The 18,916-nt window shown below is 45.1% G+C and overlaps 1 protein-coding gene across 1 annotated transcript in view; it reads left to right on the forward strand.

Moving 5' to 3' along the window:
* The first annotated feature begins 1,364 nt into the window (after positions 1 to 1,364).
* The window catches only part of LOC124789201 (flocculation protein FLO11-like), a 162,506-nt gene continuing 144,954 nt past the window's right edge, over positions 1,365 to 18,916 (forward strand). Inside the window, exons 1-3 of the mRNA XM_047256495.1 lie at positions 1,365 to 1,376; positions 7,893 to 10,001; positions 14,622 to 14,954. Of these exons, the coding sequence (XP_047112451.1) occupies positions 1,365 to 1,376; positions 7,893 to 10,001; positions 14,622 to 14,954 (2,454 nt within the window). The remainder of the gene's footprint in view (positions 1,377 to 7,892; positions 10,002 to 14,621; positions 14,955 to 18,916) is intronic.

The following is an 18,916-nucleotide window of genomic DNA, read 5'->3' on the forward strand; positions in this document are numbered from 1 at the left end:
TAGTTACTTAAATAGGTACCTGGCACGTGGTCGATATCTCGCCACGAAACCAACACCTGAAAAAAAAATCGGAATGACTTTGTAATGTTTTCCACGTTCATGCCTAGAAAAGGTGTGAACAAGGATTTCTTGCCTACAATTAGCTACAATGGCTTCGTTGGCGAAGAGGCGTTAAACCATAATCTTCCATTGTAGGAAATATATTGCAGACACATTTTATTCTAGATGGATGTTCAGAACATTGTCCTTGCTGAACGACTGCATATCTGTATCTATAAATGTTGTTAGGCTGACGACGTTAATGACAACAAAAATACACTGCACGATTTAAGTGGTCTGTAACGTATATGGTTCACAAATGCAATTCACACAGCACGAGCAACTTTTGTATTTATCAGACTACTAGGAAAGTTATTTCGTCTGTTATAAAACTCAGAAGGAAGATTAAAATACAGATACGTACACGGTCATTACGACTTGGTATGCTACCAACGTATCTGATTTTTGCTATTATTCTTCAGTCCCGATTTTTAGAACACAGAGTACCTTAACAGTGAAGGTCTGCATTTTTCATCCTTCTGTTAAGCTTAGACAGGAAGGCCACCTTTAATCTGTTTGAAGGTTTTAAGTTTGTAGTCGTTTCATCAGACAGGTAAACGGGTGCTAAGACGATAGGTAGCAACGCTTATGTAATGTTGTCCCATTAATATTCTCCTCAGAACTGCGTTTTGTGACCTCTTTTCGATGATGATGAAACGCGAAAACTTGAAAATTTCTTGTCAGATTGAATCTGTCGCTAGTGGTTACTAACAGTTCTAACGGAATATGTGGACCGGAATAAGTGGAGTTATGGCATGAAACTAAGTTACAAATCCTCTATAGGCTCTAATAGATTCGTAGCATAGTACACTAGTAACGGTTTATGACAGACGAATAGAGGCTGTAAAGTAACTCATAATGTACAATGTATAGATCCAGTGTCAGTGAGGGAAGATGATAAACATACAGTAAACCAGCTCAAAATAAATATGCTTGCGGTACATAATCTGAAAGACAATGAAAACTGGTTCACCGTCAAGAACAGAGGAAAATATGTGCTACCCCTTAATGTTCCGCAATGAAAGAGTGGGAGATTGTGAGAAATGACGGGAGACGCTTATCAGGGTTTAGGTCTACATCCTTAGCGATATGATACGAGAGTGGGATAGCGTTGCTTATCAACTGGTGTTTGACATTCCTGCACCCCACAGCGCGGATCACGCATGAGACGTTGGAAATCGACAAGCGATATGGTGCTGGGCCCGGCTATTTAAGCCCTCAGAACATCAGAAGCGGCACTGAGCCGGATTTATCCTCCAGCAGACATGAGGACTCTGGTGAGTACCTGACAGAACTATGTGGCAAGTCTGGTACCTCGACTGTGTCACTGTTCCCTTCTAGAGTTGCAGTATTTCGAAGCCACAACGTATACTTTTTTTCTTTTTTTGTCGAGGATCTACGTCTTTAATCAGTGCCTAAGAATATTTCAAGAATCTTTCCAAGAACTGTGTACGTCTCGGTTGAAAACAAAAAGTGGTGCAACATTTTCGTAAAAGTAGTAACCGGGAGATGGTACATCCTCCAGTAATCTTTCCTTTTACGAGGCGCTGCACTGTTTCTTCTACAACTTTAACGGTGAAAATTTATATTTTTAAATATAGTATGGTATTATAATATTGAAGTATACATTGAGACTGTAGCTGACGAAACACAGGGAATTAGGTTTCAGCGTTATCATTTTGTCGAGGTCATTCGAGATGGACCTTCTAACACTTCCACTCGCCCAGTTGCAACTTTTCTCGTGTCCAAAATCTTTGGTAACGTCGTTGTTACAACCAAATTTCGTGTCCCGTACAGTTAATTGCAAATAGAGCTACAACATCTGTATGGCGACTATTTTAGGTTCCTATGTGCATCGTTACAACAGCTGCTTTCTAGACGTAGACATCCATTACGCAAAGATCTTCAAAACAAATTATTCTTTCACAATACAGCATACTCTCTCTCTCTCTCTCTCTCTCTCTCTCTCTAGCTCTCTCTCTCTCTCTATCTCTCTCTGCGTTCTCCGGCAGCACTATTACTCTAAAAACGGGAGCTGTGGTATCATCTATTACGGGTTTTCCTGGTGTGTCACTGCGTGTCAGGTGTAGAGTAGCAAAGAGTAGAGTCGTAAAGTAGAACATAGGTGGAGAATACTCGGAGCTAAGATCAGTTTGGATTTAGGTGGGGATTAGGAACGAGAGAGGCCATTCTGGCTCTGAGACTTCTTATCGAAAAGCAATAATAGGAAATTACAAGAACTTATATTGCCTTTGTAGACCCGGAAAAGGCATTTCATAATGTTATCTGACAAGAAATGTTTAGAGTACTCAACAAAAGACGTCTAAAACAAAGACATGGTGGTGGCACTCAGGTTCTTTAAGAACGAAGTGACTGTCTAGCAACTTCCATAAGATGCAAGAAGCATACATTAAAATAGGCGTAAGATAAGGCTGTGCTATATCTCCTCTTGTATTCGGTGCTTACATCCAGGAAGCTAGAGACACAGTAACTGAGGTTCGGTCAGAATTATTGGACAGAAGACAGAAATGCAGCGATAGATAATACTGCTGCGGCAACGTAGACGAAAGGTGATCTAGAGAAGGATTTCAGCACATTGGAAACGATTTTCTGGAATGCTACAGTATGAGAATAAACAAGAAGAAGAATAAGGTGACGGTAGGCAGTACTGAAAAAGAGTATGTTCCTCTAATGATGTGAATAGGACAAGATAAGTGAGAAGTGATAGCGGTATTTACCTATTTGGGAAGCAGGCTCACGAGGAATGGTAGAAGCCAGAAATGAATTATGAGCAGAATACAGCAGGCGAAAATTGCATTTAATTTGAGAGTTATCAAACTCACTAGCACGAATATGTCTGGAAACAAGTAAAGGGATCATAAAAGCGTTTGTTTGGAGTGTGGTCTTATATGGGTAAGAGATCCGGAGAGCGGAAACAAGAGAGAAGATAGATAGACTTTCTGAGATTTAGTGTTACAGAAGGATGTACAGATTAATGTAAATAATTATTATTCGTCACCATAGTTGTTTCCATGAAATCAAAATTCCCGCCTTGAAGAAAGGGTTACTCTCCTCCTTCTGAGTTCAAGTTCCTGAACTCGCATCATGAAACTGAACCACCACAGTGATATACTTACTCGTATTATACACTTTTAATTGATTGCGCATGTTTTTGTCACTACTCCTGTGTATTCACAATACTTCTTACCAACCAGACATCCACTCCCTGCCATAGAAATACCGTTGGACTTGAGTTCTTTGCAGGATTCCAGAATGAATGAGATCTGAAACAGAGGTAGGGAGTACTCCACTACATTGTTCTGTAGTAATCTTTCGGATGTTTCTTTGCTTGTTGATTAATGCTTACTAGTGAGCATCGTAAGCAGGAAATCGGAAAACGCAGTATCGAATGCTTTTACGTTTAAGAAGGCCTTAAGTGATGAAACAGTTTCAGTTGACAGTATTTATTCCAAGCATTTACAGTCGTTTACGTGACTTATGTCGCTTATTTGGGGAAGATACGGGTTAAGTTAAATAGCGTTAATTCTTTACTTAGTCACATGAAGTGGCGCTAGAGAGTTGTCGAACGTATATGGTGTTGATGTACACTGATCAGCAAGAGCATTATGACCACCGAGCTACTACCGATATAAACCAATCCAGGCGACAGCAGTGTCAACTGATAGGGAATGACCACTATACAGACAAGCGCACAGTGCCCGTAGTATCACTGAACATGCTGTCCGCGTGTAGAATGAAGAAGGCGCGCGATATATCTGAGTTTGATCGAGGGCACATTCTGATGGCCCAGAAGCTCGGAATGAGTATTCCGGAAACTGCATGATTTATAGGGTGTTAAAGGAGTGCTGTGGTACGTGGCTTCAACAAGTGGCGATACCAAGGTGAAACCACGTCCAGACGTTGTGGGGTTGGACGGCCACACCGCAATACAGATGACGGATGTCGTAGGCTAGGAAGACTGGTAAAATAGGACAGGCGGCGTACTGTGGCGGAACTAACATCAGACCCTAATGTTGGAGTACAAATATGTCTGAACACACAGTGCACTGAACCCACTCCTAACGATTGGCCTCCGCAGCCGACGACATATGCATGTGCCAATGACAACACCACGACATGGACAACGATGACCGAAATGGCTACGTGACTGTCGGCATTGGACGTGGGCGCACTGGCAGACCGTTGCATGGTCTGACGAATCCCGATATCTACTTCATCGTGTCAATGAGAGGATGCGAATCTGTAGTCTTCCATGGGAACAGCTCCTTGACACCTGCTCTGCAGGCCGGAGATAAGAAGGCGGCGGCCCGGTTATGCTCTGGGGAACACTGACGTGGCCATCCACGGGTCCAGTGAAGGTCGAGCATGGCACCATGATGGCCATGGACTGTCGGACACTGGTTGCAGGCCACGTACTCCTCTTCAAGACGATCATGTTTCCCGATGGCAGTGGTATTTTTCAACAAGCTAATCCGTTATGTCACAAGGCCAGGAAAGTGATGGAGTGCTATGAGGAATACAGCAGCAAGTTCTAAATGATCTGCTACCCCTCCCCCCCACCCCCCCCCCCCGCCACAACTCACCAGATATGAACCCGTTCGAATACATCTGAGATGTGACAGAACATGGAGTCAGAGCTTGTCGCCCCCCCCCTCCCCCCTGGAATTTACGGGAATTGGGTGAATTGTGTGTGCAGGTGTTATACCATCTTCCTCCAGCGAGGAAAGCCTCATTACTTCCATGGCATTTCGCATCGCCGCTGTTAGCCGTGCCAAAGGTGGACATACTGGCTATTGGATAGGTAGTCATAATGTTCCGTCGGATCAGTGTAGTTCTTATTTCAGTCTGCGTACTTTAGACAAGTAGGTGAAATGGTTAGAGAAAGATGTATGATACGAACAATGTAGTAACAGAACATCAAACAGGGTAAAATAATTACCTCTAAAAATATAGCTGAGCTAGTAAGGAGAAATTGAAACCTTATGGATGACGCGAAATGTGATCTTGCCTCCGTAGAAATATTATGCCTACGGTGAAGCAAAGATCTTAAATGAGCATGTAATGCTGTTTTCGTCGGGAACAACAGTGACACCGAAACACTTGATACCAAAAGTGCTATATAAATCCCGCATATACGAACAGTACTGTCACAATTCATTTCGCACCTATGCCACTGAAATGAAATGTCGTGTGGTTAGGGCCTTCCGTCGGGTAGACCGGTCGCCTGGTGGAAGTCTTTTGAGTTGACGCCACTTCGCCGACTTGCGTGTCGATATGGATGAGATGATGATGATGACAACACAACACCCAGTCCATGAGTGGAGAAAATCTACGACCTAGCCAGGAATCAAACCCGGGCTCCTTAGCATGGCGTTCTGTCGTGCTGATCACTCAGCTATCGTGGCAGACTGATAATTATAAATATACAGCTTAACGTATGACTTAACAATGACTGTAATTTCACTTTAATAAGAATGGTAACCTCTTAGCTATTTGTCAAATAGAGTTACCAAACGAAAGAGGAATATCGATGTCAGGCTTCGTTGAATTAAGGGTACATGTTGCCTACGCAGATAAAATGAAGCCGCGCGGGATTAGTCGAGCGCCGGCACGTTAGCTCAGCGTGTTCGGTCAGAGGGTTGCGTGCTCTCTGTAATAAAAAAAAACTCAGTCAAGGATTCAACTATCAACGTGAACGGAAGTTCAGAACAGAAAAGCGGTCTAAGGCGCTGCAGTCATGGACTGTGCGGCTGGTCCCGGCAGAGGTTCGAGTTCTCCCTCGGGTATGGGTGTGTGTTTTTGTCCTTAGGATAATTTAGTTTAAGTAGGGTGTAAGCTTAGGGACTGATGACCTTAGTAAGTCCCATAAGATTTCACACACATTTGAACATTTGATAAAATGAAAATTTAAAATGAGTCTTTTAAGCAACTGAAAGCACTCACGAGAAAAAAATATACCTGCTCTAGAGGCTGAATAAAAATAGTTAAAATCACAAGAAAAATGAGTCAAACACTGTAAGTAAATTAAAGAAGTGGACAACTCTTCGATAGAGGCACTATCAGAAAAATATACACTCCTGGAAATTGAAATAAGAACACCGTGAATTCATTGTCCCAGGAAGGGGAAACTTTATTGACACATTCCTGGGGTCAGATACATCACATGATCACACTGACAGAACCACAGGCACATAGACACAGGCAACAGAGCATGCACAATGTCGGCACTAGTACAGTGTATATCCACCTTTCGCAGCAATGCAGGCTGCTATTCTCCCATGGAGACAATCGTAGAGATACTGGATGTAGTCCTGTGGAACGGCTTGCCATGCCATTTCCACCTGGCGCCTCAGTTGGACCAGCGTTCGTGCTGGACGTGCAGACCGCGTGAGACGACGCTTCATCCAGTCCCAAACATGCTCAATGGGGGACAGATCCGGAGATCTTGCTGGCCAGGGTAGTTGACTTACACCTTCTAGAGCACGTTGGGTGGCACGGGACACATGCGGACGTGCATTGTCCTGTTGGAACAGCACGTTCCCTTGCCGGTCTAGGAATGGTAGAACGATGGGTTCGATGACGGTTTGGATGTACCGTTCACTATTCAGTGTCCCCTCGACGATCACCAGTGGTGTACGGCCAGTGTAGGAGATCGCTCCCCACACCATGATGCCGGGTGTTGGCCCTGTGTGCCTCGGTCGTATGCAGTCCTGATTGTGGCGCTCACCTGCACGGCGCCAAACACGCATACGACCATCATTGGCACAAAGGCAGAAGCGACTCTCATCGCTGAAGACGACACGTCTCCATTCGTCCCTCCATTCACGCCTGTCGCGACACCACTGGAGGCGGGCTGCACGATGTTGGGGCGTGAGCGGAAGACGGCCTAACGGTGTGCGGGACCGTAGCCCAGCTTCATGGAGACGGTTGCGAATGGTCCTCGCCGATACCCTAGGAGCAACAGTGTCCCTAATTTGCTGGGTAGTGGCGGTGCGGTCCCCTACGGCACTGCGTAGGATCCTACGGTCTTGGGGTGCATCCGTGCGTCGCTGCGGTCCGGTCCCAGGTCGACGGGCACGTGCACCTTCCGCCGACCACTGGCGACAACATCGATGTACTGTGGAGACCTCACGCCCCACGTGTTGAGCAATTCGGCGGTACGTCCACTCGGCCTCCCGCATGCCCACTATACGCCCTCGCTCAAAGTCTGTCAACTGCACATACGGTTCACGTCCACGCTGTCGCGGCATGCTACCAGTGTTAAAGACTGCGATGGAGCTCCATATGCCACGGCAAACTGGCTGACACTGACGGCGGCGGTGCACAAATGCTGCGCAGCCAGCGCCATTCGACGGCCAACACCGCGGTTCCTGGTGTGTCCGCTGTGCCGTGCGTGTGATCATTGCTTGTACAGCCCTCTCGCAGTGTCCGGAGCAAGTATGGTGGGTCTGAGACACCGGTGTCAATGTGTTCTTTTTTCCATTTCCAGGAGTGTATATTTTATTTATATTAGCATGTTTTAAAGTTTTCAGATTCAGTCTGTGTGTGTGTGTGTGTGTGTGTGTGTGTGTGTGTGTGTGTGTGTTTGTGTGTGTGTGTGTGTGTTTTGGATATACGTACGCCAGATAATTGACCTTGGATGTATTGTGATACATTACTGATGTATCAAATGCCATGAGATTTACGAATCGCTTCTTTTGATGACGGAAGCTTCACAGTCTCATTATGTTCAGCAGTTGTGTGAAATAACACTATAACCTCTTTTGTTACAGATGGTCCTGAGTGCAGTGCTAGCAGCTGCCATCGCCAGGCCAGGTGGCATGTCTGAAGTTGAGCCCTTACCATGCTCGACAAAGATAAGAGAATCCGGTGCGGTCATCTTGAAAGACAGAATTGGGACCAACATGCGAGCTGAAGACGCCACATTAGTTAGTAGTGAATCGGCCGAGGCTGAAACGGCCAGTTACGAAAGGACCAGCCTCTCTCCTTCCACTGAAATACCTGACACTCCCATAGTAACCAGCTTGAATGTAAATCGCAAGATAGATCTTGCTTCTAATAGCAAAATGCCGTCGACTGGTTCCATTATTTCGTCTCAAGTGTCGTCAGCTCCCACGAATGTTGCTAGTCTTCAACATATTGGTAGTTCCGAGATTTCCAAGTCGTCTGCTTCTGCCGAAAGACTTGACAGTTCCACAGAAAGCGAGTTGAAAGCGAGCAGTAAGATAGCTCTCACTACTGGTGGCCAAGTGCCCACAGATAGCTCCATTAGTCATCCTGAAACGTCGCCAGCTCCTAAGAATGCCGCTAGTCTTCAGCACACTGATAGCTCCGAAACTACTAACCCATCTCCTTCCGCCGAAAAAGCTGACTGTTCACCGGAGAGCATGTTGAAGACCGACTCTAAAGTAGGTCTCGCTTCAGGTAGCAAAGTGCTTTCACCTGGCTCCATTAGTCTGTCTCAAACGACTTCAGCTCCTAAGAATGCTGCTAGTGTTCAGGATATTGACAGCTCAGAGATGTCCAACTCTCCTTCTGCCAAAAGACCTAGCAGTTCCACAGAAAGCAACTTGAATGCCAACAGTAAGATAGCTCTCGCTGCTGGTGGCCAAGTACCCTCAGGTGGCTCAATTAGTCGGTCTCAAACGTCGTCAGTTCCTAAGAACCCCGCCAGTCTTCAGGATACTGACAGCTCCGAAGTTTCCATCTCGTCTCCTTCCGCCGAAAAAGCTGACTGTTCCCCAGAGAGCATGTCGAACACCAACCATAAAGTAGGCCTCCCTTCTTCTGGTGGCAAAGCGCCCTCAACTGGCTCCATTAGTCACACTCAAACGTCGTCAGGTCCAAAGAGTGCTGCTAGTCTTCAGGCTATTGACAGCTCCGAGACATCCAACTCTTCTCCTTCGGCCGAAAGACCTGACAGCTCCTCAGAAAGCAAGTTGAACGCCATTAGTAAGTTAGCTCTGGCTTCTGGTGGCCAAGCGCCCTCAGCTGGCTCCATTAGTCAGTATGAAATGTCGTCACCTCCTAAGAATGCTGCTAGTCTTCAGGATATTGACAGCACCGAGACGTCCAACTTGCCTCCTTCTGCCGAAAGACCTTGCAGTTCCTCGGAAAGCGCGTTAGACGACAACAGTCCGGTGAATCTCTCTTCTGCTCGTAAAATTCCCTCACCTGACTCAGTTAGTCCCTCTGAGAGATCTCCGTCCCTTAATAATGTAGAGAGAGTCCCAGATTTTGAAACCTCCGGTGTCTCTGAACCTGTTCAAAGGCTGAGCGATGACTTACCTGCCAGCAATACATTTCAGAATCTTCCTGTCAGTAACTTGCGTGCCACTTCTTCTGTTAACTCCCAAACAATCGTTTCTGAAAGTCTGGACAATATTGCTAGTGTAGATATGCCTGGGGCATTTCAACCTGTCAAGAAGCCCAAAACTGATTCACTTGCTAGCTCCTCCTTTGGGGATCTTCCTGCCAGCAATATTCCAGCGAGTCCCTCTGCTGACTCCCAAGAAGAGATTTCTCCCGCCAGTGATCCTCGCTATCCCATCAGTAGCCTTGCCCCTACCTCTACTGGGCTTGGGTTGTACAATGCCGTCAACCATTGGCTTTGTACCAGGCCTTTCTACAGCCCTCCAGCCAACAGTGACAGTGTGAGCCTTCCGTTTACAATGACATACCCAACTCCCAATTCTAACAACGGCAAGTTTGGTCTCTCCATAAGCAGCCCATTTACTGGTCTTTCTGTGGATAGTTTCTCACCTGACATCTTGGCTCACTCCAGCAACGTTATAGACACTGCTCACTGTGCATCTCTCGCCGACGGGCTAGCCAACTTCACTCCGACTCTACCACAGCTGTCACTCGATGAATGTAATCAGGTGAGATATTAGTTTTAGGTTTGAACAAATAAAAGGTTTTCCTGTTGAATGAGCTTTTACAGTTGTCTGTCTGTGGAAAAACTCAAGGTTTACCCAAAGAGAAGTATCCTCGTGTATCATAGCCAAGAGGACTGCACATTACTAGAAGACATTCAAGATACTGTGCGTAGGAAAGGCTCGCTGACAGAGGTCTAAATCTGTTAAGAAATTTAAGGGCCTCAGCAGGACGTTGTATATAAGTAAATCATAGCGTTCATACTATTCTCATCAACAAGCAATTACGTTTTGCAATGCCGGGCGGGGTGGTCAAGCGGTTCTGAGCGCTACAGTCTGGAACCGCGCGACCGCTACGGTCGCAGGTTCGAATCCTGCCTCGGGCATGGATGTTTGTGATGTCCTTAGGTTAGTTAGGTTTAAGTAGTTCTAAGTTCTAGGGGACTGATGACTTCAGCAGTTAAGTCCCATAGTGCTCAGAGCCATTTGAACCATTTGAACGTTTTGCAATACTTTCTAGGGATCGTCTTAGTAGTGTAAGATGTCGATCCAATCAAAACCAACGAAGAAAACTTTGGAATGGTATAGTAGATAACATTTCTTTTTCTGGGTATCATCGCCAATTGTATTTGTTATATGTTTCTCTGGATTTATTTAAACTTTCAGCTGTTAAATGGGAGTTCCAGAGCCGTATTCCTCAGTGCTAGATAAAGCACTTTGTAACCACTGAGAAAAATAACTCACTTATTTTGACATTAGAAACGGTAAAATTTTCATTCACTTTAAGATTCGCAAGTGCTTATTGGAGATGGAGGTACCAGGAAGAAGACCAATTGGGCGGCGTAAAAAGAAATGGAGAGGCCAGGTTAAGGAAGATCTCAATAGGAGAGGAGTAACATGGCATGAAGTGGAGAGGGAAAAGCTATACCAGGACAGAAACTAATGGCGGCATATCGCTCACCAACTTCTTACCCGGGTCGCTGGAAGGAAATCCTGATGATGATGATGACGTGCTTATTAATTTTAGGGAATCGCCTTCCTCAACTACACAACGCAACTCGGATTGTCCTAAAACTGATTGGACCAAACTGAGCTCTGTCTTTCGCCATTAATACTGTTTCAGATTTTACATGTACGTGTTCTAAATGTCAGACGAAAATTCTTCATACGTGTGTTAGAACTTTAGGATTAGGTAGTGAACATGATTTACATCTTTAAGGTTTTACTCTCAAGAAATGTAGGTGGATGCTATAGAGCATTTCACGGAGTTGTAGTGAAGCTAAGCTCTGAGTCCAAGGAAACATCATACTGAAGAAATGTTTAAAAGGTAAAATACACTCTGGAAACGTTACTGCCCATGATTGGAGAAATATGAGGCAACAGGCCCGTATCAAGAAACTCAGTGGCAGAAAACGCGCTTTTAAACATCAAAAAGGCGAACACTTCGATTAGAGGAACCACTTGCAGGCAACTGAGAGTGTCCAGGGCTTAATATGCTGCCCTGTTGTCGGGTGACAGTGGATCTGCTCAAGGAACCAGCCCCTGATACACTTGGCGAGATTTTTCTGTTAATATCAGACAGTCAAACACAACGACTGGATGAGGAGCAGGAGAAATAAACTGACGAGTAAAACGGACATGGCAACTTTTTGCCTTACGAAAAACACGTCACACAAAATCCAATTGGTCGGACAGTAATCTACGAACGCTCATCTAGGATGTGAGGGTCTTAAGTTGACTTAACTGAGACCATAACTATGATTGAAATAAAAACGGCTGAAAAAATCAGAGATTGGCAGGACGTCTAGAACGTTCTTCGTTGGATTCCTAGAGATAGAAGGAGAAGGTCTTGATTAAGGAAGGTGAGTATGTGACAACAGCTAACACGCGGGAAAGATAGAGAAACGTGTAGTTGAGGAGCATGAGGTGTAGAGGTCTGGAGGAGCCAGTGACTAACAGTGGATGTTGAATGTCTTATTAAATCCCTCTGGACAGGTTTCCAGATAGTTTACTTCAAACCACGAGCTTCTCTCATAAAGCTATTGCGTTAAATACTTAGACAAATAATTGATAGCAGCCGATCTCAGGGACGATCAGTTCCGTTGCCGTACAAATAAAGGTAAACGCGAAGACAAACTGGCCTGATGACCTGTCTTGGAATGGAGATTAAAGGAAAGGAAATCTACGTCAGTAGCATTTGTATACTTAGAAACAGCTTTGGAAAATGACGACTGGAAGAGAATCTTCGAAAGTAGCGGGGGTAAAATACAGGGAACAAAGAGTTATTAACCAATTCTACAGAAACTAGACTGCCGCTGTCAGAATCGAAGAGCATAAAATGCAAATACACTGCTGGCCATTAAAATTGCTACACCAAGAAGAAATGCAGATGATAAACGGGTATTCATTGGACAAATATACTATACTAGAACTGACATGTGATTACATTTTCACGCAATTACGGTGCATAGATCCTGAGAAATCAGTACCAAGAACAACTACCTCTGGCCTTAATACGCCTGGGAAATCATTCAAACAGAGCTTGGATGGCGTGTACAGTACAGCTGCCCATGCAGCTTCAACACGATACCACAGTTCATCAACAGTAGTGACTGGCGTATTGTGACGAGCCTGTTGCTCGGCCACCATTGACCAGACGTTTTCAATTGGCGAGAGATCTGGAGAATGTGCTGGCCAGGGCAGCAGTCGAACATTTTCTGTATCCAGAAAGGCCCGTACAGGACCTGCAACATGCGGTCGTGCATTATCCTGCTGAAATGTAGGGATTCGCAGGGATCGAATGACGGGTAGAGCCACGGGTCGTAACACATCTGAAACGTAACGTCCACTGTTCAAAGTGCCGTCAATGCGAATAAGAGGTGACCGAGACGTGTAACCAATGGCACCCCATACCATCACGCCAGGTGATACGCCAATAAGGCGATGACGAATACACGCTTCCAACGTGCGTTCACCGCGATGTCGCCAAACACGGATGCGACCATCATGATGCTGTAAACAGAACCTGGATTCATCCGAAAAAATGACGTTTTGTCATTCGTGCACCTAGGTTCGTCGTTGAGAACACCATCGCAGGCGCTCCTGTCTGTGATGCAGCGTCACGGGTAACCGCAGCCATGGTCTCCGAGCTGATAGGCCATGCTGCTGCAACGTCGTAGAACTGTTCGTGCAGATGGTTGTTGTCTTGCAAACGTCCCCATCTGTTGACTCAGGGACCGAGACGTGGCTGCACGATCCGTTACAGCCATGCGGATAAGATGCCTGTCATCTCGACTGCTAGTGATACGAGGCCGTTCGGATCCAGCACGGCGTTCCGTATTACCCTCCTGAACCCACCGATTCCATATTCGGCTAACAGTAATTGGATCTCGACCAACGCGAGCAGCACTCTCGCGATACGATAAATCGCAATCGCGATAGGCTATAATCCGACCTTTATCAAAGTCGGAAACGTGATAGTACGGATTTCTCCTCCGTACACGAGGAATCACAACAACGTTTCAACAGACAACGCCGGTCAACTGTTGTTTGCGTATGAGAAATCGGTTGGAAACTTTCCTCATGTCAGCACGTTGTAGGTGTCACCACCGGCGCCAACCTTGTGTGAATGCTCTGAAAAGCAAATCATTTGCATATCACAGCATCTTCTTCCTGTCGGTTAAATTTCGCGTCTGTAACACGTCATCTTCTTTATGCAGCTTTTTTAATGGCCAGTAGTGTAGAAGCTGGAAAGGGAGTGAGACAGAATCGTAGTGTCCCCTCGATGTTATTCGTTCTGTGCGATGAGTAACCGGCTGGGGAAATCAAGGATAAATTTCGAAGGGAAATTCACGGACCAAAAATAAGAGCCATAGCCGATGATATTGCAATTCTCTCATAGGCGGTAGAAGCCTTGCAAGAGCAGCGAACACAGTGTGTGTAATGTGTTGAAATGTTATCAGATGAACATAAACGAAAGTGAAAAAGGAGTAGTTAAGCTTGGTGTTTAATACTAGCGAATAATGTCCCATATCTCTGTGCTAGTCTGCTTATTATATCTTTATTTCTTCGCCTTTCGTGTGGTGCTTTGCTTTCAGAGTAGTACGATTGCCGTAATTTGTCTACCACGTCCTACAGATTTATGTTAAGTTTATCGCTAACTTCACCTCTGTTAAACCTCACTGCTTTCTTTGATGTAACTGAATAGTTTATGACGAAATAAATAGTGAAATTAAGTGTGGCTGAGAAATAGTTATCTTCCTGAAATACCAGCAGCTCTCACGGTCAATTATTCAAAAACAGTCTTAATCGCATTTAATACCGCCAACCGGTTTCAACCCGACGTAGGCGTCATCTTCTAGGCGTTTACACCATTGGCCGACTGCTGGTGTTGTCACTCCTGTTGATAGTTTCCTGCCGTTATGTAGACAGGAGTGACACCACCAGCAGTCGACCAATGGTGTAAAAGTCCACAAGATGACCCCTACGTCGGGTTGAAACCAGTTGGCGGTATAATAATAATAAATGGGATTAAGACTATTTTTGAGTAATTGATTAATCTTCTAAACGCTGCTTCATCTCCACAACTATGTTGTCCACAAAGCTCTCACAGTATTATCTGTGCAGGTCGGAGCATTCTTGACAACCTCGGATCGGGCAGACGCTGGCTACATCCCCGGCGGTCCAGTGTATACCGTTGTCGGTCCATCTGCTGCAGCGGTGAGGCTATCTGCAGGCTCCGGCCCTTCCGCCGCCCCACGCAGTCAGTCATCAAACACCGTCATCTTCGGTGGCGTTCCTGTCCGCGTATGGGCACCACCAGCTGCCCCACCCAAGAGTCAGTATCCAGGCTCCATCAACTTTGATGGCATTCCTGTATCTACCGCTGTCCAGCAGGCAGCAGTACCAGTGAATCCTGCTTACAACATCTTCAACTTCGGTGGCGTCCCTGTTCATACCGTAGGCCAATCCGCAGCTGTGCCACTGAGTGTGACATCTAACACCGTCAACTTCCTTGGTCGGACTGCTCGCCCTGTGGTATGAACAGTCAGCCAGGCGGCATCACGTTCTCTGATGTCCCTGCTCGCGCACCAGGTGCTACGTGCTGTGAGCTCGTGATGGCGATCCATTATTGACAGATCCATTCATTTGGATCTATAGAGAAGCTGTTAAGCACTTTCCACATCTGCATTTGTTTCTGAAACAGCGGGTGTAGAAATATCTTCGTTAAACGACGAAACATTACGATCTCTAAATTGATTTTGTTACTGGCTTGAATAAAAATACAGCCAACAGCGGAGTTTGATTTGCTTTTCTTTACTTGTTCCTTATCTTATAATCTCATTTGGTTCCATGCACTTTACGAACTACTTACAGATTAAGGCGTGAATACTGAAACAAAAAGCCGGCCGAAGTGGCCCAACGGTTCTAGGCGCTACAGTCTGGAACCGAGCGACCGCTACGGTCGCAGGTTCGAATCCTGCCTCGGGCATGGATCTCTGTGATGTCCTTAGGTTAGTTAGGTTTAAGTAGTTCTAAGTTCTAGGGGATGACCTCAGAAGTTAAGCCCCATAGTGCTGAGAGCCACTTGAACCACATGATCTGAAACAAAAACAACAGCAAATACAACCAGTCAACATACACAGAAGAATAGACAAGAAGGTAGATATTAAGAACAAGGAATCAAAAAGTATAATACACAAGGTTGTAGTTTACATTTCCGAAGACAATACAAACAGAGGCGATCCATATAATTTGTCTGAAATTACACAGAAGAAAAAGATCTGATTCAAAAATGGCAAAAATAGCACTAAAACATTCTAGTAAGGAAAACTATTTTAAAAAATATGTATCTTTGTAACTTCCTGGCAGATTAAAACTGTGTGCCCGACCGAGACTCGAACTCGGTACCTTTGCCTTCGCGGGCAAGTGCTCTACCAACTGAGCTACCGAAGCACGATTCACGACCGGTACTCACAGCTTTACTTCTGCCAGTACCTCGTCTCCTACCTTCCAGTTGGTAGAGCACTTGCCCGCGTAAGGCAAAGGTCCCGAGTTCGAGTCTCGGTCGGGCACACAGTTTTAATCTGCCAGGAAGTTTCATATCAGCGCACACTCCGCTGCAGAGTGAAAATCTCATTATGTATCTTTGTGTTCGTGGAAAGATGACAGGAATGAAATTCGGAAAATAGTTTATACAACTTAGGAAGGTATACAGTTGGAAAACACGTCCCGGTAATACAAATGAAATAAATACGAGGGTAGGAACTTAAATAGTGGCAACTATTTATTCATAGCCGATACAAAAGATTTACATGTTTGCATCTGTTACTGTACTTCAAAGTAGTCACCAGCGTTGTGTTGAAACCTTTGCCAGCGATGTGGAAGGCGTAGTATACTGTTAGAAGAGCCGGTCTGTTGATGGTGCGAATGGAGCGGTCTAAAGTTATGGTGATTCTCGGGTACGACTGTGATGGTGTTATCCTAGCGCATTACGTCCCTCCATGGCAGATCGGCAATGCACGGTATTACTGTTCGTTTTTGAAGCATCACCTGCGACCATGCGACCTGCGACTGTGATGTTGTTATCCTAGCGCATTACGTCCCTCCATGGCAGATCGGCAATGCACGGTATTACTGTTCGTTTTTGAAGCATCACCTGCGACCATCTTTGCGAAAGAAGCGACGACACTTTCTGCGGAACCAACCCATCATTTTGCAACGGTTGTGAATAAATAGTTTCCACTATTTAAGTTCCAACCCTCGTAAATAAATAAAGTTAATCAACTCTTACTATTCGACTTGCGTTTAGAAGTTAGCAACTCCGACAGAAAACACTGAAAAAAGGTTACGGGAACTCAACCAGACGACCATGGCGGTGTCGAGTTCCTTATCGTCTCGAAATCGATGGAAACCAATTCATTTCTTCAAGTGCAAGAAAGGGTAATACTTGCTAGGTTAGCGACTGTATACTCCAATAATTTAATACATACTGTCTATGGAATTATAGTGAGGGTTTTTTTTTGTTACAAAAGTATCTCTCAATCACGTTTCAAGACAAATGTTGTTGGCGCATTCTGTCTGGAGGGCACAGTCTTCATACTTGAAAGAGTTGTCAGATTTCCACCTCTCACTGGGATGCTAGGATGGAGACATTCATTGCAGAACTTCCTACCACAGCAGGATTCCCGAACGTCTTCGTGCGCCACGTATTGTGTTTGTGGCACGACTTATGCGACGAGGTAGGTGCCACACACGCTGAACGAAGCTGGGCGTGTGCTTGCAGTCAAACAGATGGACGCTGATTGTCATCTCTCCGGCCACCTGGCTCTCCCCACGCTGACTTGGCGCGATCTTTACCCAGCACGGGAGTAACACAACTGTATGAATAAAATAAAGTGTTATGTTGACTGCCAAACCTCTCTGTGCCATCACTGGTTTGCTATCCTTTCTCAGCTCTCCTCCGTCTCCCACCCCGCATCTTAGCCACCCCTCCAAAGCCTCCCCCCCCCCTTTGTCGTCGTGGGACATGAACATTAAAATGCGATTAATTCGGTTTTTATATAACAACGACTGCAGAACTGGTGAGCGAAGTGCTCGAGTCAAACAGGATGTAAGACAGGGATGTAGTCTTTCACCCCTACTGTTGAATTTCTACGTCGAAGAAGCAACGACGCAAATAAATTTCAAGTGAGGATTGCAAACTCAAGCTGTGAGAGGTTATCAATGATAAGATTCGTTGCAGACACTGCCGTCCTCAGAGAAAGTAAAGAAAAATTACAAGATCTGTTGTGGTGCCACAGAAGAATGCTGAAAATTATATGGACGAGGTAAGGAATGAGGAGGCTCTGCAGAATCGGCGAGGAAAGGATCGTATGGCAAACAGCGGCTCTAAGAAAGGACATGATGATAGATATCTGTGAGGACACCAGGGAATAACTTTTGTGGTACTAGAGGGAGATGCAGAGGGTAAATATCGTAGAGGGAAACAGAGATTGGAATACGAGTGCAGCCAGAAAATAACTGAGGACGTAGGCTGCAACTGCTACTTTACATAAAAAAAGCACTGATGGTAGAAAAGATGCATCTGCATCGTCGAGTGTGGTTGGTAGCCATGCAAAATCTGCTGTGCACTTCACAGCATACGTCACTTAAACATTTGTTGACCCACGTTCCTCTGAAAGCAACCTACTGATAGCGGTCCAGAAATGTCCATTCGCTTGGCATTATTTGATCTTGACGCTGGTTGGTAAGCGCCTTTGCTGCACGTCATGCACACAGTTTGTGATATCCAAGGTTTTGTCGGGAAAATCATGTAAATTGTGGAAAAAACATTTCAGTTGTAGATCCTTTCACTTCACACTTCAATTGTAGGTCCTTTTGAACACAAGCATCGAATGACAGAACGCACTTTACAACTGAAGGAAGGAGCGACTTACGAAGCAATTTTGTTTTATTTTATTTACAGTGTGTAACAACTTCTGAAACAAATCAGTTATTTCTGATACACCATAATCAGGAGATGTTCCATTCGTGAAACTTACTTTTAATCTTCCAACGTTGACATGTAATGGAAAATGGCTAATTTTCGAACAAGCCACTTCTGCACCATATAGCACATTTGTAGTGATTTTCCTTATTTTTTTCAGGTTTTACCGAATTTTTACTGTTATAATTTGAAACATTTCTAATTGGTGTCTCATAACGCGCGAAGTAAATTGAAAATTTTATGTTCCTATTATCGTTTATGAGAAAGAAAGAATTAAGTGACATACAAGTGTGGTAGTTCCTTTTTATTTTATGGCGATCAAAAAGTTTCCGTTCGGAGGCCCTACACTCTAGAATCTGTATGCGAATGATGCTAAATAGCTGTGACCACTGAGGCAATCGTCCCACCGATACACCAGGTTGAAGGTGACCGC

Source organism: Schistocerca piceifrons, chromosome 3 (genome assembly GCF_021461385.2).
Source record: "Schistocerca piceifrons isolate TAMUIC-IGC-003096 chromosome 3, iqSchPice1.1, whole genome shotgun sequence".
Taxonomy (NCBI): Eukaryota; Metazoa; Arthropoda; class Insecta; order Orthoptera; family Acrididae; genus Schistocerca; species Schistocerca piceifrons.